The following is an 18,780-nucleotide window of genomic DNA, read 5'->3' on the forward strand; positions in this document are numbered from 1 at the left end:
TATACATTTTGGACTTATTTCTGTGTCATGCCCTCAAGGATATTTTTTATCAACAATATTTATCATCCGAAGTCCTGTGAGTGTATTCTCTCTGTGGGTCCCGGGATGTTGGCTGTCTGGTTAATGTCCATCTGTGAATCCTGACCGGACATTAACTCGCCTCTAAATTCTCTCTGTTTCTGGTTCTTGTCTCAGACCACAGTCTAACACAAGCTTTCTCACAGGGAAAAAAATAATACGTTTGAGAAACGATTTTAGACGATGAGAAATTACGCAGAATAAGTTCAACTCAACATGAATTTATTTGAGTTTCCTGATTGATACGAATGTTGAAATGCAATAACGCCTACTTTTAAGCAAAATCAGAAATATATTAGGCATATAGGCGTATATTTTTACATAAATGAATAGGCCACTCGGGTTCCAAGAACACACACACATACACACACAAAGCACACACACAAAGCACAAAACAGTCACGTTTGTCATGTTTGTTGTATCATTTACTTTCATCATCAGTGAGAACCATCGTCATTGTAACTTGAGGCCGTTTTAATCAGTTAACACACTGTTTAGTCTCATTTATTTTTAGAGTAAAACAGTCTGCTGGCCAAAAATAAATCACACTGTTACAAAGAAAAGAAAAAAACATAATACTTAATAAGATTGCATTATCTCACAATTGTGGTCTATTTAGTTATTTCTTGCAATTCATTGTATAGGTCTATTTGAATGTGTGGGCCTTTTAGGGCAATACTGGATTTATTATGGCTATACGCATACACTTGTTTGTATGGTAATGTACATACACTTTCACATTATTTGTTGTCGCACATTACATCCATTTTGAACCAAGAGGCCACATTGCACAACGCACAGTCTTTGCTCAGCGGCGACATTTAATCCGACAAATCAAATGTATCCAACAGCAGGTTTATTTCGTTTTCTGAACATTGTGGCTCAGAGGAAAAATGCGCATACTGTATATGGTTTGTGTCTCAGTCATGTGGTTCCTCGTCGGCCTGCCTTGAGTTACAGCCAACTGGCCTATATTTCTTGTGTTTCAGAGTTTTTGAAATGTGCTTTTGTTGCATTAGTTGACCAGGTTTACATGCTTGAGTCCATTCAGCCATCCCAGATACGTCTCTCCCGGCTTTGATTGTGCGTAAAGACGTGCGCTACCATGCCCGGATGCCCTGCAGAGCTCCCTGGCAGGGTGTGACGAGGGGTCCTCCGGGCGCCTGGCTTTGCGTCTGTGTACCGAGGTTTCCCAAATTCATGTTCATAAAAGCATTAGCAGGAGTGTTGTTCGGTGGGAGAGCGGGTAAACTAGAATAGGTACAAGAGTAAGTGTTAGTATACACGGAGTTGTTGTAGCTGTAGGCCGGATAGCCGTTGTAGCTGTACGGGTTTGGAGCTCCGACTGTATAAGAAGTGTTATAGTTCTGAGATCCAGCCAGACAAGGCCGCCCGTCCCGCACCAGCACCGGCACAGCCACCCTCCTGGGCGGCGGCGGGTGGTGGAGGTGATGGTGATGACCCGCCATTTCCAGGCTCTTGTCCTGCCGCTGCCTCTTGCATTTGTACCTCCGGTTCTGGAACCAGATCTTGACCTGGGTGGAGGTGAGTTTCAGCGAGCTGGCCAGGTGCTCTCTCTCCGGGGCGGACAGGTACCGCTGCTGCTTGAAGCGCCTTTCCAGCTCAAACACCTGAGCCTGGGAGAACAGGACGCGGGGTTTCCTCCTGGTCCTCTGCTGCTTGGTGGCGGGCTTCTCTGAGTCTGCGTCCTCGCTCTCACCCCGCAGTGCGCCGCAGCTCTCTGTGGAGGAGAAAGGTTTACATGTCAATCAGAGCTTAATCAGAGATATTTATGCATATATATGTTATTATCCAACACTATTATTTCCAAATCAAATCGCACTGATATACACACACATTAATTCATTCTAAAAAAAAATACTTTCTCAAAATGTTTTGAAAAAAGTTTATCCCGGAAACATTTTTTGTGGGTTTTGAAAATATATTACCGATAATTTGCATAATTTCCCCACAATATTGAGTTTAGTATATTAATTTAAATATATATATATATATATATATATATATATATATATATGTGTTTAAACAGTGCATGGATTGGAAATGTCTTTACCAGCTGATTTGCAAGTTGTCCTATTCATTAAATAAATAAATCAAAACATGGTTTCAAAGATAATTTAATGAAAGCGTAAACATACTTTTTCAATTCATTAGTGAACATTGAACAATTGTTTAGATCTTGGAAATTAAAGTTGAAAGTAAATATATTGTATTGTAGGATTGCTGTGGCGCATGCACAGGCAACATTTATAAATAGTTATTTATGGATTCATATGGGTTTATTTGTTCAGAATACTAATTACGTAAACACCACTTAAATACGGCTTAAATCTTCAAGTCTGCAGCGAATGAATATAAGGAGCAATGCGCGTCCACCGTGCTTGCTAAAGGCCTATACTGTATATAGTATATTCACACAAAAATCAATACAATTTAATCCACTTCTGATATATATATTTGTATAACCGTTTCATGTTATATTATGAGTCAATCTCATTCCAGTTTAGCTGATCATGTATTCACTCATTTAGTGAATTTAGCGATCGTTTGAACGTCATTTATACAGTAATCAACAAATGATCACTTGTCAGTTCTCGGTAATTATGTATCCAGTAATATATATTACAGTCTGTTTAGAATATTAGATGTATAGCCTCGTGTGTTTTTTTCTCGCAAGATCCGCAAATATGTCTGCTAATGACCATATGAATCTCCTGTCATCTCTGTCCGTGCTATTATTTATACAATTACTGATAAGAACGAAAGGCATCCTCCTCCTCTCTCTGTGGAAGAACTCCGCTGTACTCACTGCTGTCTCGGTCCTCCTGCTCGGTCTCCAGCCGGAGGTCTGCAGGGTGGCTCTGCGCCGGGTTGCCGAACATCTCCCCCGGCAGCTCGGAGTCCGCCAGCCGGTCCTGAGCCGTGAGCGTGTTGAGGTACGACATCCTCTCCTCGCCGTCCGAGAGACCCGAGCTGAGGGGACTCGGACTGTCCCGTCCGGCCAACATGCAGGAGGGCGGTGAGTGAGAGCGGAAGGGCTTATTTGGGAAAGCTCCCGGCGGTGACAGCGCACCGGAGAGACCGAAGCAGGAGATGAACTGGAGCTGCTGCTGCTGCTGCTGCTGCTGCTGCTGCTGCTGCTGCTGCTGCTGCTGAGACTGTTGCTGCAACTCTAACTTCAGAATGTCCTTCACGGAGAAAGGCGTGGTGGAAGAAGTTATGAGCGGGCTGGGGAGCATTATTACCACCAAGAGAGAGATGACAGATAACAGATAGTCAACAGGCCCAAAATTGGCCCAATTAGTCTCCGAACGGCGCGTAAAGGAATTAAAAACCCGGCGCGTAAGCGTGCAGAATGCTGGCGCACTGCTTGTTTTTTTTCATGCACGGAGGACGGAGAAGGACTGGTTTCCTTTCAGCTGTACATCCCTCTCCTTTCGGCTGTGTGGTGACGGCTGGAAGGCTGAGAGGGAAAGAGAGGTCGATCCGGTTTGGTTGGCTGAATTCAGTTATCTGGAGAAAGAGCTGGGTCAGCCAAGATGCTGTCCTCTCCCTTTCAGTGACGTCCTGGAGCGGGGGAGGGACCGATAGGCGCGCGTATGTGTGTGTGTGTGTGTGGGGGGGGGAGGGGGGGGGGAGGGGGGGGGGGGGGGGGTACAACTGCGTGCGTTTGTGTGTGAGCAAGACACAATGCAATGACTGATGTATGAATGATATATCTATCGATTCCCCTCAGACTGGTGTTAAAGGTATAAGGACGTTATATTACATACTTCATTTTTTCAACAGAAAACACTGAAACCGGAAAGGCTGCACAAGAGACTTTTTCATGTTGTGTTTTTCTAACGTTTAAACGTTTAGTCCTTTTGGTAAGAAGCTTAATTGTTTGAGTTTATCCAGTAAGCTCGAGTATCATGTATTCATCCCCTCGTCTCTGTTGAATTGTCCCACGACATCACAGTTCTCCCCATCATCACTACGGTGCTTGTAAGATTAGGCATATCTTCGTTTCCTGTCCCGGCAATCCGTGGATAAGATAATATGCCGCAACGGTGGGAAATGCTGATAAAATTGGCAGCCGAAGGAGATATGAGGAAAATACATGTAGTGCTTCATTTATTTCTCCTTAATTTTAGAAAGTTGGAGGGTCCTTTTCCACCAACATTTGGCCACGATGCTTTCCCTTGCCCTTAGGTCAGTATTTCTGGTAACAAGCCATGGGTAAAGCGTTTGGAACATTTTCCTCATTTGATTTTATTCCTTTCAGTTGCGGCAACGAGTAAAGGCGAGCTGCAAACTCCTTTTATTATATATGTCATATTTGTGATTGTTTCAAAATGTATTTGAATAGGATAATAATAGTAATTATAATACTAATAATGTCACCTTTTAAAAGTTATACGTTTAATTTAAAAACAAATCTTTATTTTGGGCGTGTGACTCGACGCACCGATTAGCAGAATCACATTATTCCCAACCAGTTTTCATCGTTTTTAATAAATCAATAATAGATCAATATAATATGTGAAATGTCTCTTTCCGAGTTGTACCTGTGTCAAAGGGCAGCCGGGCCGTAACGGGACACCTCATGCTGGTCGCCTATCTGTGGCCAAGTGCAGGCGCCAGGCTCTGGAGGCCCATTGCTCCTAAACCGTGTGGAAAGAAAAGAAGGGCATGCCGACATAATCTCATCCGCTCACCATCAACAAGGCGCTGTTTAGATTAGGGCAGCGTCTTCCCCTCTTCTGGAGATCTATGTCTTTCAAATTCTCCGTTTAAGTGGAGAAGCTGTTAAAGCCATTTGCTCTGCGGAGGGAATAGGCGTAAGTGTACACAAGGTTTTAGCTCCATGGTTCCAAATGTCCTCCCGCAAAAAAAGAGAGAGAGAAATGGAGACTTTGGACAGTTGAGATGGCGCCCTGCAACTACTTAAACAGCTAAGATTAGAGTCTTTGTTGAGATTCACTTATAAAGACAAAAGAGATCATTTTTACAATCTCGAAGGTGATTTTGCGCGTTTCACTAATTTATGAGGATTTAAGTGGAATGTATTGAGCTCGTAAAATACCCCCAAAGGATATACATTTGTTCAATTTGTTTCCCAAATATTTACTCAGTCCTGTTATTGTGCAATGATTCAAAGAGACAACAGACCAAACAGTGTCCGTTGCACACAGACTACAAAAAAAAGGGAGTTTAGGCGCAAATGATTCTCAGACTGAGATGGTTTAGTAGAAATGAAAAAAGGCTGCAGAACATGTCTCAAACTATTCCGCTTTAAACTGACTAATAAGAGAGAAGTCGCTGCTCACAGGCCGCTGGAGCCTTTTATTCATGTCAATGCAACGCGTCAGGGGTCAGAGACGCGGGCTACCGAGCTAATGGCGCAATTAGCGTTCCAACCCTAAACACGCACGCGCGTGCACACAGCCTCGAGAAGTCCTCCGCTGACCATCATCAGTGGTCTTCGCGTGCCACCGGCAGCCCGAAAGTGGCCGAGCAGAGAAGCATGTTTACTGAGCGGAAGAGTCTGTTTCCTGCCTGTAACAAAACCCAGACTCTCAGAGAAGTGTCAAGGAGCTGCTCCGGTGCTGAATGCGACCCTCCGATACATCATCTTCATCTCAGAATCATCGCGATAAGCTGGGCAAGGTCAGGCTCACAGCAGAGGTCAGCACGGATGTACTGCAGAGCAATGAGCACGTGGGTTGGACTCAGCACAAAGAGAAAATGAAACACTTCAATTAAAATTAAAACTATGCTTTCCACTTCTTTAGCAGACACATTTCAATCATTCCTTCACAATTCACTTTCGGGTGGGTCCTAAAGGCGATGGCTTGGCGATGCTGAACATGTTTCGTCTTGTCCCGCCACCATCTCTTCATATTACTGGCAGGCTAACCTGAAGCCGTGTCTGCTCTGCAGAGTGGCAGGTGTCTTATCAGTGTGTGTAGGCCCACAATAAGATGTAGGGTTGAATGTTCTCGGAAGACCGCAGATCCCTAAACACAGAAGGAAAGTTTGATGACTCGGTAATGACTGCAATTATCTTTTTGCCCCGTGGTCTCTGCTTCTGTAAAGCAGAGAGGCCATTGGTATCTGATGGTTTTAGCGTGGCGGTAACTCTGCGTAAGAAGAGCATCAACACCTCCAGTGTATTGGTGCACTGTACATGTACAGGCCTTGTGTGTGTAGTGTGTGTGCGTGTGTGTGTGTGTGTGTGTGTGTGTGTGTGTGTGTGTGTGTGTGTGTGTAAGAAGATGTGTGTCATGACTTGACAGAGCTTTAGAGGAGCACTTAACAGCAGCCTGGATGTGTGATGAGGAACTGAAGTATGACTATCCATTTGTCTGTAAGTCAATAACAAGAATTGATTAATGGAAAATAGATTAGCTCAAGCGCGTCTGCACAATCTGTCCTTCCATGTTGTGTGTGAAGAAGTGATCTAATAGGGCGTGGAAGCTTTTTTCCCAGCATTTTGCATTCGGAGAGCATGTTGCAATATAAGAAATGAAGCCACAAACCTAGAGGATCAAAATATAGAAGAAAGCACAATCACACAGAGTTTACTTGCCTCATAATGAACTCTCATTATCCTTTTATTTCATGGTCAACTGTAAGAATGGCATAGGACCAAACTGTTGTGTGTCAGTAACGGCTCAGCTCTCCTGGGTCCCGGAAGGCGAGTCTTATCAGCAGCGCATGCGATGGTGTCGGTAGCCGCGACCCAGACTGGGCTATTGTGCCCCTGCCTGGGTCCGCGTGACGGATGACAGCGCCTTCTTTCTGGAGGAAATGAGGAGGCCAGAGGCGAGCCTGGGGCCAGATTTTTAGCGAAACCCCGTTCTCGCCCACTTACCTTCGGCTCCGAAAAAGCCAAATGTTACACAATTGCGGCTGGGCCTGAGGTGCCAGCTGACTTGCCTGTTACAACAGTCCCTCTGGGCTCATTGTGTTAACCAGGTTAGGAAAAAGATTCCCTAATTAGACTGTTTGTTTGAAAGACAGGGTGTGAGAGGGTGATGTGTTTGAGAACCGAAGTCCTGTTCTGTGTATTATGGGTCTATCTTGGAGACCATGAAAGGAGGAAGTGAGGTCAGGCCAGTCTGAGTCCCCTGCCCTTTGCCCTCCCTCGGGTCTCATAAATTAGCCTGCTGTAGTTCTATCCCAGACGGCCTTGCCCCAGCAGGTGTGTGTTTGTATATATGAGCGCTAACAGGGGGATGTGAGGGCTGTAATGTCTGTGATCTACGGTGTTGGGAATGGAGGAAACATGCAACCTAAATATGCTTATCCTCTCTGCTTTCACACAGGCCGTGGAGATAATGACACTGTAGGGAGGCGGGATTAACTGAATAGGATATGTGAGCCTTGAAAGTACTTACTTGGACGAGTGAACAGAATGCATGATATTAAGTTATATATCTTTTGAACTTGCATTGTTAAGTTGAATAAACATGTAATATACAGTCATGTGAACTTACAGAGAGCAATACAAAGCTAAAGTAAACTAAAAAACATGAGTTGTAGCAAATTGTAAATCAAATTTGACTCTACTTGAAAGTTTAAGACAGCAATTAAACTTACGTTTTTAAGTTGAATCACGTGGATTTTTATTACAGTGTATGTTCTGTCCTATTCGGCATTGGAAAATCTATCCAAAATATCAAAAGGTTGAATCAAGTTCAGCCTTTACTTGAGGGATTTTCTCCAACTAGCTCAGGCAGTAATGGCTCTCTTGGGAAAGCCAATGTTACCATTAAATAAAAGCGTGCGTGCATTTTGGCTTCAAGCGGTAAACATCCTTGAAAGAAAATGCTACCGTCTCTCCAGCAACCATGGGGGTATCTTTATCAAAGTGACAGTTTGTTTTGGCAAAACTAGGCCTACTTATGAATAAAATTAAATTGTTGTAAATAGTTACTGCATAAAACAACAAGCAATGCAGTGTAATTCTCTGTGAATGGAAGACTTAAATCCCCCGTGGCGATCTCCCCATGTGGATTTATAAAATATCATATCTTTAGAGGTCATTATAGACATAGTCAGGTTATTTGGTCACTTATCATTTTAAGCAGGCAGAAAATAAGCACTGAGGGTAAAAATTAAGACGTGAGTCTTCCACTTCCTGTCTTTGTTTCTTTGCATGCATATTTGTAAAGCTGAGGCCCTGAGTTTGCCAAAAGACAACATCAATCAATGAGAATAGCACACTGTAGACCTTGTGTTTGGGTTCCACCCGGCTATAGGGTAAAGGCCATATCAGTGACAAGCATATTAGCAGACCTTTATAGACATTATCAAATATGATGATCATAGTCAAAACTAAAATCAAATATGTGAACAGTTTGTTTGAACTTTGTTGATCAAATGTTTACATAAATAAAGTGTATTACAAGTATTATTATTCTATTATTTAAAGGAATTGTCTGACTCATGTTTGTATGATCAATATAAGGCGACTTGAACATGCTAGTTATAGAAAATAGTATCAATCTTCTCTTCCAACTCAAGACAAGAAGGCGAATAAACGTATTTCCCACAATGTTGAACTATTCCTTTATTCTGTGTGAGTGGCACATGTAGGGACGTTGTCAGGATTGATGGGGTATGGCCTTTTCCTCAGCGAGTCTAAACAAAAATGAAACCGCTTATTCCTTCATGTTCTTTTCATTGGAAACAGTGTAGTTGCACTTGTGAAAAGTAAATAGCCAGGGGTGTAGTACTGCATGGGATCTCTGACAATTTTCACTTTTCAGCGCCAGTATTGTATTTGGAACATTTTATTCAAATTTAACCAGAACACACTAATCCAATGTACATTCCTATCTCTCAGGTGTGCACATCTCTTGTCAGATTTACAAAGAGAGCAGTGTTAACGTCTGGATGCTCGAGGGGAAAAAAAACGTTCATGTCATGATATCAAATAAAGCGCACAAAGCCATGTGCACACAAATACACTAGTCGGAATGTAGTCGGACACACAGCACTGATGTCTGTTGCTGTGTGCAGGCACCATTAGTCATTGCACTACACAGGGAGCAACAGGGAGGTCCTGTGCTCCTTGTTGTTGCTGTGTCTAGTCCCTTGTTAGAGAATTGATGACACTGTCTTTGGAAAACAAACAAGGCGGGGAGCTAAAAAGGTGGTCACTCACCACAGCTCTCTGACCCAGAGACACAGGGGCCATCGCAACATGCGAGTAGCGCTGCAGCACCCCCTCGGAATGTGCTGCAGTGTGTGTGTGTGAGTGTGTGTGTGTGTGTGTGTGTGTGTGTGTGTGTGTGCACACGCTCCTGTTTGTGTTTCAGTGATACCATAGCTGGAATGTGACTGTCTTGTGCCTGAATGTGTGCCTTTGTGTGTTTTAGTGTCAGCGTACCACAGCAACGATTACCTGCGTGTAAAATGAAAACATTGTGATAAAAGGAACCTTGTTGGCACCACTCTTTTCTTTTTTTTCTGTGTGTGTCATATTTGCATTTCATTGCTAGATGCCAAAATCAATGTTCCACATATCAATGTCAAGGAAATGCAGAGAAGGGGCCTGTGGATGTTTGGCTGACTAACTCATTGATGTGCATGTGACATACTGGCCCTGTGGGCACTGTCTTGCCAGAGGCGGCTCCTGTCACTTCTTGCTCTGACTCACACTTCACATCACAGCCCAGACCGGGGTCCCGGGGCCTCCCCGGTACGAACACACCAAACCCTGCACTAGGCCCCCGAGCCTTGTTCTGGGAGCTCAAATCCCATAATTGCAGGCCTGACAGTGATAGCTAACGTACGAGGCACCCTCACCTGGTCGGAAAGAATGAAAACATCTACTGTCAAAGTGAAGCGAGGAGATGTGTGGGGGTGGTACCAGGTATGGGGAAAGTGAGTAACATCTGGGACACACAGGACGGGGAAATAGTAACTCAGTGTTCTGTGATAACTGTATTTGGATGTTTCTATTATACGCTATAACGAGTGATTAATGCTTTATGAATAGTTAATAGATAATTCGTTCATGGTTTATAAATCAGAAATATGCCATAAGGACAACCTTCGGGTTACATTGCAAAGATACATCTGTATATCCTCTGAAAACATTACTTTTTTGTTAGCTTGCTTTAATTTATCTGAGAGATAAGACATTTTCTTGAAGAAAGCTTCGGAGTATCAGGATCAAGATCAGTTTATTCACAACAGCAGAATTACAAGGCAAATAGATTTTTCACTACCTAAAAAGTTGTTATTATTTATAGTGACTATAAAACTATATGCACTATAAAACACTGATTTGCTAAGTCGATTCAAAGCGTCATGCACCAAAAGTGACCCAGCACACATGGTCTAACAAGGCACTGCAAACAAAACAAATATGAGCAATTAATTATAAAAGCAAAATAATAAATAATGTACACCACCATGTATGTCAAACAAAGTCAAACAGTGTCGAAGCAAATTTGAACAAAACCCATCTTCTTTGACCTCGCAGCTGTGAAACATAACTAAGACACATCTGAGGCACCAATTGTGCGTCCAACACATATAACTTGAAATGCCCTTATACACTATTAGTGAGATGCAATTAACCATTGCTGAATTATACAATTGACTGAGTTCAAAGCAATATTCATTTCAAGCCCATTTGGGAGCAATGGGACTAGAAGTAAACACAACAGCGTCAAAATATCCCACTGCAACTGGATGAAGAGTTTTCTATTGACCCCTCCAGCATAAACTCTCATTTTCAGTTATATTTCTGCTCATCCGATGACTGCTAATGCAATATGTTCTCTCTTTTTTGCTCCTCTGGTCTCCACCAACTACTGAGAAAAACACATCTGCCTCTTTAGCAACTACTTGCTCAACTGTGTTCACTAACGTCGCTACTGTGACATTGTCTTCCGTTTGGTGCTGGTGAGTTTATGAATATAGCGTTGAGACTTAGCTAAAACAGTAAAGTCAATAATTCTCAGTCCATTCGTCACTTTGAGTGGCCTGTTTTTACATTACAAGTAGCATTGTTAGTATAGGCCTCTAAATATTGATTTGTGCAGCTACACAAACTAGGTTGGACCATGCAACAGCCTATTTATTGGCAGTGTAAGAGCGAGCGTTGAAAGTAAAAGTACTTGTTTTACAGAATTGCCCCTCCAGGGTCTGATATTACCAAGTGTTTCACACTAGTGGCTTATTATTACTGAATTATGAACAAGTGAGCAGCATAATAATGGTGAAGCTGGTGGAAGTGGAGCTCATTTGAACTACTTTGTGTTCTGTTCAGTAGACTATGTAAGTTTATAATCAGAATCAGAATCAGCTTTATTAGCCATGTGTGTGTACACATACATAGAATTTGACTCCGGTTACACATTGCTCTCGTCGTACATATATACATATTATACACAATAAACAAGATAATTATTAAAAAATACATTAAAGACAACAAAATAGTCAGAGTAGTGCAAGTAGTGCAAGTAATGTAGATGGAGGTGTCTGTTTAATTTTTCATCACCAGCAACAATTGCATAACAATGCATCAATGTTGTATTATATGATCCCTTATTAGGAGATAGTACTATCTTACTGTGTTGCACCATCACTGGAGTTTAACTAACAGCTCCCACGTTACCAGACAGAAATATTAAAAGACAGCACTGAGGCTGAGTGCGGCCTGCAGAATTCAACAGTCATGATCCTAGTCGGGGAGAGCACAGAGCGGGAGTGGCCCTCATTTATCAACCACTTCAGCTCCTGCAGACAGCTGTGGGGAGAGCACCCTGGAGCCGGCGTGTTTACACCATAGCTCAGCCGAGGCCCTCAGGACAGAACAGATAAAAATGCTTGCACTACTCATTTACACATCCTTACATGCACTTACTCAATGCGTGTCAAGCCCAAGCGTAGTAGCTGTCCGTTCAGTTAGGGTTCAAATGGACATCTATAACGGGATGGAAGATATCTTGTCTGTGAGTCATTTGATCTCGATATGTTTTATTTGACCTATAAAATGGAATACATTGCTATACAGGAAGAAACAAAAACCCTGACGCTATCAGTAGTTGAGGTCGTGTTCAGTTCAATCAATGAGGCTGTTGCACCACCTAGTGGCAATTTATATCATTGCAGTACAATCCCGACCCACCCACTTTCACCCTTAGACATTCGGTGTGCCATGTGTCCGTCACGCTGTGGAGGTATTCATTGGTCAACAGCGCCTGTTCTCTTGAACGTTGACCCGACCGGGAACAGGGCTGCGATTGGCTCAGCAGATGCATCTAGATTTCTATTGGTCGATCCTCTCACGCCCACTTCACGTCCCCCAAATCCAAGTTGAAGGTGAAAGCCCTCTTTTCATCCTACGCTTTCATCCCGTCAGCTGTCCCGGTGAGAGCTTGTTGCTTGTTGTCGCCTCAATATTCAGTAAAATACACAACAACAACAACAACAACAACAACAACAACAGCAGCAGCAGCCATGTCGGTGTTCTGTGAGGTCCCACTAGCAGCCCCTGTAGCTGTCTTCAAGGTATCGCAGGACTTCAATAACGACCAATTCCCCAATAAGGTGAACCTCGGAGTGGGAGGTAAGTAGTTTGAGTGACAGGTTAGTAGTGACATGCTCAGCCATGCAGTATGGGAACATGAATGTAGTCCAGCCTGCTAACATTAAGGTGGAGCCGGTGATTCTGTGAACTGTTTAGGGAAATCTGATGTCTTCCATGTTTGTATGATGTTTGCAGATACAAAATTATACTGTCTTTATACTAATGACAGTACCCCCGCCCCTCATCATATTCAGATAGGTAATGATGTCACCATCACATTTGATCACGTGCTTTGATATCTCTGACAGCATAGGCTTGTCGATACAGAATCTGACGGCTCGCACATGTAGCAGTTGATAATGTATTCTGGTTATGTAACAGTGTGGCACAAAGAGTGGACTCGTCTCTGTCCTCTCTGCTTTCCTCACTTTCTCCCTCTTGTTGCAGCTCTGCACACGACCCTCTCACCTAAGAGACTAAGGACTCGATTGGATTACTGTTGCAGGAGTTATTTGGCTTTGCACTGCGTTTCTATATAAAACAAGCAATTGGCACATTTCACTCCCCAGTAGGCCACAACCGTTTTCAGGTTTAATCTCATTAAACGCAGTAATCCTTGCTGCTCATCATTGCAAAGGAGCCGTGTGAGAAACATCGCTTCGCTCAGTCATGGCAGTGTATTAATGGCACCGCTCAGCATGACGTGGCTGCCTGAGTCCCATGATTAGTGCACGAGGCTGAGGCTTTATAATCCCCTTCACAGTGCTGCATATGGCCATCAGCTACGAGGCAGCTCGGAAGTGTAGGCAACACAATGTTGAGCATAAAAAAAGTAATGAGTAGGCCTGAAACAAATCGATTGAGAGCAAAGAAAAAGACAACTATTTTTATAATGCACTAAACTCCTGGCTTAAGTAATTGTTCAAGACAAAATGACAAAGGTATCAATTGCCAGCTTCCAGTGGTAAGAATGTGCTGCTTTTCTTATTTAATTTGATTAACTGAATATCTTTGAGTTTTTGAAGACATCACATGTGGCTTTAGGAACTTGTGATCTACATTTTTCAATATATGACATAGAGCAAATGATTTTGCCTTAAGCTTCATGCTAGTGGAGCAAATAGAGGGGGAAAACTCACTGTAGATGATATTAAGCCTAAAACGTACTTTGATGGTCTCTGTTCTGAAGATAAAGAGACTGTTGTATACTTTAGTCCTTATCGGGTGGTGACATTGAGGTCCTTTGGCTAAAACAGTCAACAGAGAGATGATAGTGCCTGTTTATGTATCCAAGTGGTTTCTCCAGCGCCAGTGGGACATTTCTGTTATTGTTAGGAAGAGAGTCCTTACCCATCTTTAAACTCATACTAGGTGCTATCTAAAATGTAATCAATAAGGCCTCATTCCCCCCCCCCCCCCCTTTTTTTATTTGTTGCAGCCTACCGGACAGATGAGGGGAAGCCATGGGTTTTGCCAGTGGTTAAAAAAGTAGAAAAGGTCATTGTGCATGATGACAGCCTAAACCACGAGTACCTGCCCATCCTGGGCTTGCCCGACTTCAGATCCTCGGCTTCTAAGATCGCACTGGGAGATGACAGTCCTGCCATCCAGGAGAACAGGGTATGTGTAGTAAAAAAACACACACAATGTTTCCATTCTTAATTTCTTCCATTTAAACCATTTTAAACCATGTTTCTGTCACTGCCAGGTGGGGGCTGTCCAATGTCTGGGCGGTACAGGTGCTTTGAAGATGGGCGCAGAATTTCTCTGTCGTTTCTACAATGGAAACAAAAACACCAAAACACCCATCTATGTGTCCTCGCCTACCTGGGGTATGTCCACTCATACAGTGTGCTAGTATGGAGTGAACATTGAGATTTGCTCCTTATTCATGGACTTTGACCTGTTTATTATTTGCAGTGACGTTTTATAGACTCAATATAGATTATAGACTCAAGATGTAGAGGGTTCTATTTTTAAATGTAGTATTGTATCAGGGATCTTTCTTTTATTATCAGTTCCTACGTGAGACACGTTGATAAAACAACATTTACCTTTGTGTCTTGAGGGGAATATACAATAAAGTGAGAACACTGAAATCAGAGTTTGTGTTACTGTTGTTTCAGAAAACCACAATGCTATATTCACCAATGCTGGCTTTGAGGACCTCCGTCCATACAAGTACTGGGACGCAGAGAAGAGGGGCCTTGATTTAGCTGGTTTCCTTGGAGACCTGGAGGTAAGCAGTGTGTGATAGGGACTCACGTACTACTTCATTTTGTTCTCCATTTTCATTCAGAGTTTACAGCACCTCTTCTACTCTGTTTCCCACAGAGTTGTCCAGAGCACTCTGTCTTTGTCCTGCATGCATGTGCCCATAATCCAACTGGCACGGACCCCACACAAGAGCAATGGATGCAGATTGCAGAGATTATGATGGTATTACACACGTACATACACACAAATACAAGCTGTATTTGCCTCTAACACAAGTGTCAGTTTAAACATAGTTTTGCATGCTAAATGTTTATCACATTATGACAGTTGTTTTATTCTCTTCTTTTCTAGAGGAGGAAGCTGTTTGTGTTCTTTGACTCGGCCTATCAGGGATTCGCCTCAGGCAGTCTGGATAAAGATGCCTGGGCGATCCGCTACTTTGTCTCCCTGGGCTTTGAAATGTTCTGTGCCCAGTCGTTCTCCAAGAACTTTGGCCTCTACAGTGAGTGACGCCTGGGTGCATTAAGTTGTAGATCACTAGCTTGCAAGAGAGTAATTGAAGAGTGACATTCTTTGTGCTGTTCCTAATCTTAATGACAGTCCTGAGTGCTTTATATTGCAACATTTAATAGTAGAAAAAAGGATAAGCCCCCAATTTAGATTGCTGTAATCTTTGTCCACACCCGTCTTATTTTCAAACACCACAAATAAGTGTATGACCAAAAGCATAGAGCTAAAAAGTACAGAAGATGTAGATGTGTCAGTGTTTCCACCCACAGGTTAAATAATGTAATAGCTATGATATTGTTTTATATTTACCTATGTTTGTCCCATCAGATGAGCGTGTGGGCAACCTGACCATTGTGGCTCATGATGCAGACAACCTGAAGCGAGTTCTGTCCCAGATGGAGAAGATTGTCAGGACCACTTGGTCGAACCCACCGTCTCAGGGAGCTCGCATTGTTGCCATCACTCTCAATTCACCTGAGCTCTTCACTGAATGGTGCGCACAGAATATAACACTCAAAGCGCTGTCGGATGTATGCAGGCATAAAGATAATATTGTTTTTTAAGATGTAGAGTTCTTTTCTGTTTCGTTGCCTCAAGGAAGGACAATGTGAAGACCATGGCTGACCGGGTTTTGTTGATGAGGGCTCAGCTGAAAGCTAAGCTCCAAGCTCTCGGGACACCGGGCCTCTGGGACCACATCACAGAGCAGATTGGCATGTTCAGCTTTACAGGCCTCAACCGTGAGTCCAAACATAACCAGAAAGCAAATGTTTTCTAATGTGTCTTTCACTTTTAGAGATGCCCCGGTCATGTTTTGTTTTTGACAGATTGCTGAGCGTCGATGAGGCATATCGGCTGATAGAAATCGTTTTTTGTCTTTTTCTTTTTTTGTTATAGCTGCTGGTATACGGACATAAGAATGTATATTTATTGATAAATAAATAATAAATATTTTAGTCTCTTGCCAAACCTCGATGAGGGATTCATATGAATCACAAATCAACTCCAGTCGGTTACACTATGTTTCCCTTTGCTGCACACATAAAGTATAACGTTGATGATCAATAAATAATTCAATCTGGTTCTGCTGTATTTCCTGCAGGTAATCAAGTGGAGTTCATGGTGAAGGAGAGACACGTCTACTTAATGGCCAGTGGTCGCATCAACATGTGCGGTTTGACCAGCAAGAACATCGACTACGTGGCTGAGTCCATCCATGAGGCGGTCACCAAGGTCCAGTAGAAGACTACACTACCCACAGTTCTCAGCTCTTCCTCCGGTCCGTCCCTGAGCCACCTGGTTCCAGGCAACGTGTTTTTATCCAGTAGGTTTCCTGGAGAAAACATAAACTCTTATTTGCACAAACATAGACAGCTTTCAGCCCACTGGCCTTGTTCCCCCTTCCTTTCAGTGTGTATGCTAAGCTAGGCTAAACACGCACAAATGGGAATTATTCCTTCTAGTAATTGTGTTAATAATTTGTCCCTGTTTTCTTCGTGTTGGTCTCCCATCTATACTGTGTACTTTGTGTGACATCACTGATGTTCTACATGTAGTGTTTATGCGTCATGTGGGTTTAGTACATCTGTGACTGTGTTACACGTACCCCAGCAGTGCTGACTCAACTGTCTATAAATGTTTAATGTCATCTGTTAGGATTCATCCATTCCAAGTGTTAGAAACAGATTTCCAATTTTATTAAACCTGCTGTAATTGGCGCGTACGATGAACGGCGGTTAAGAGCACTGACCAAAGTAATAACAGAATTATGTTTACTGCTGTTTGCAACGTGAACAAGAGATGAGTGTTCTCAGGAAGATATTTTAAACTTGAACTTTGTAATTTATAAATTATATTGTCCGAGTGTATTAATTTCTAGTTTGTGTTGAGTGAGCACAGAACTATTCTCACACGTGTCGTGACTCCAGAGTTATCTCTGTTTTCACAGCTGAATGTTTTTCTGGTGGCGTCGGGCACCTGCTGAATTAATGTGGAGCTAGCACACAGATTGTCTGTTCGTAGCACTAGTGCACTATTATGCAAGACCCTGGTGCCAGTGGCACAAACACATTAATGATCAACCAGTTAGCTATCGTATCACTGTGCACAGTACACCGATAAAGCGGTCATAATGTGAAGCAAACGAAGCTATGTGAAGATGAACTACTCTAATAAAGAAATATGAATCGCATATTTGTGGTGTTGTCATGTATGTTGGAACAGATTTAATATAGTGGTTAAACCTGTAAATAGAATTGAGTGATCTTCACAAAACATAATATACAATGTACACACTTTATAGTAGTTTGAATTTGGCAAATATAAGTGACAGAAACAAAACAAACTAGACAAGAGTAATATAATTGGTTCAGTCAATTTATTAATAATTGAATAAATCCTTCTGTAGAACATATAGTCTGTCTTTTGATATCTTTGGGTAACTTATATAATCATCTACATTACAAAATGTAAGTATACTTTTTTTAAAACACAAACAAACTGTATATCAATCCTCACAAATATAAATCTGTCTTAACATCTGCAAAACGTTTCAAAGCACTCAGCTGAGAGACTTTATGATTCACACACAATCTCGTGCTCAGCGTCAGTTGTCAGATCAAAAGATCGTTGCTCTCTGTACATAGAGGGGTCAATGCGAATGGCTTAGCAGTGCAGTGTCCTTTGTACTTCTCTAGCCTTACAAAGCAGAAAGAGTTACGTCACTGTGTGTGTGTGTGTGTGTGTGTGTGTGTGTGTGTGTGTGTGTGTGTGTGTGTGTGTGTGTGTGTGTGTGTGTGTGTGTGTGTGCGTGTATGTGCGTGTGTGTTTGTTTGACGGAAGGTGGTGGAGTGTCGGTGTGCGTCATATTGCTTTCCTCTTTCATATATTTCTCTCCCTGTTGTGTTGTGAATGTACCTGCCAAGATTTCACAGCGCAGAGCAGCTTAGTCCAACCTGAGCTGCAGCTACCACTTCTTTTTTCTAAAAGGATCAAATGATTATCTCATTATTTCAATAATAGATGATTTCTAGAACTATTTCTTCATTGTGTCCCTCAATAAGCGGCGTCGTATTGCCTCCTCCATGAAAACGGAAGCCTTCTTTCAGTATTTATTGCACTTATCGCCTTTTCTCAACATAAGAAGTTAAAACTTTCGATGAATTTTTAAATCTTAAATCACTCAATATTTCAGTAAGTCACTCACTAAATTATTGTAAGGGGAAGTTACTGCAGACCTTCCTATTCATGCATTCCTTTACTTAAGCATGCATATGGAAAAATAGGGCTTTACAGGGGATAATTCGACAGTAAAAGCAGCACAAACAAACATGCAAGTTGCAACTACTCTTTCCTCAAGAATACTCAAAATATCATTTGGATCCCCAGACCCAAACCCTAAAACCCCTAGCTTATTT

General features: G+C 42.4%; 2 protein-coding genes across 2 annotated transcripts; one reads left to right on the top strand and one right to left on the bottom strand.

Moving 5' to 3' along the window:
- Window positions 1-1,178: 1,178 nt before the first annotated feature.
- Window positions 1,179-3,338, bottom strand: nkx2.3 (NK2 homeobox 3; the record flags this gene model as incomplete). The annotated part of the gene is made up of 2 exons (XM_079229847.1): window positions 1,179-1,819; window positions 2,909-3,338. The coding sequence occupies 2 exons, from the start codon at window positions 3,336-3,338 to the stop codon at window positions 1,179-1,181; spliced, it is 1,071 nt and encodes a 356-aa protein (XP_079085973.1).
- A 9,229-nt stretch (window positions 3,339-12,567) lies between these two features.
- Window positions 12,568-17,542, top strand: got1 (glutamic-oxaloacetic transaminase 1, soluble; the record flags this gene model as incomplete). Its single annotated transcript, XM_079230123.1, has 9 exons — window positions 12,568-12,676; window positions 14,076-14,257; window positions 14,346-14,469; window positions 14,764-14,876; window positions 14,972-15,076; window positions 15,206-15,356; window positions 15,692-15,857; window positions 15,962-16,104; window positions 16,467-17,542. The coding sequence occupies 9 exons, from the start codon at window positions 12,568-12,570 to the stop codon at window positions 16,604-16,606; spliced, it is 1,233 nt and encodes a 410-aa protein (XP_079086249.1). The 3' UTR covers window positions 16,607-17,542.
- Between the last annotated feature and the right edge of the window lie 1,238 nt (window positions 17,543-18,780).

Source organism: Taurulus bubalis (genome assembly GCF_910589615.1).
Source record: "Taurulus bubalis genome assembly, chromosome: 14".
Lineage (NCBI taxonomy): Eukaryota > Metazoa > Chordata > Actinopteri > Perciformes > Cottidae > Taurulus > Taurulus bubalis.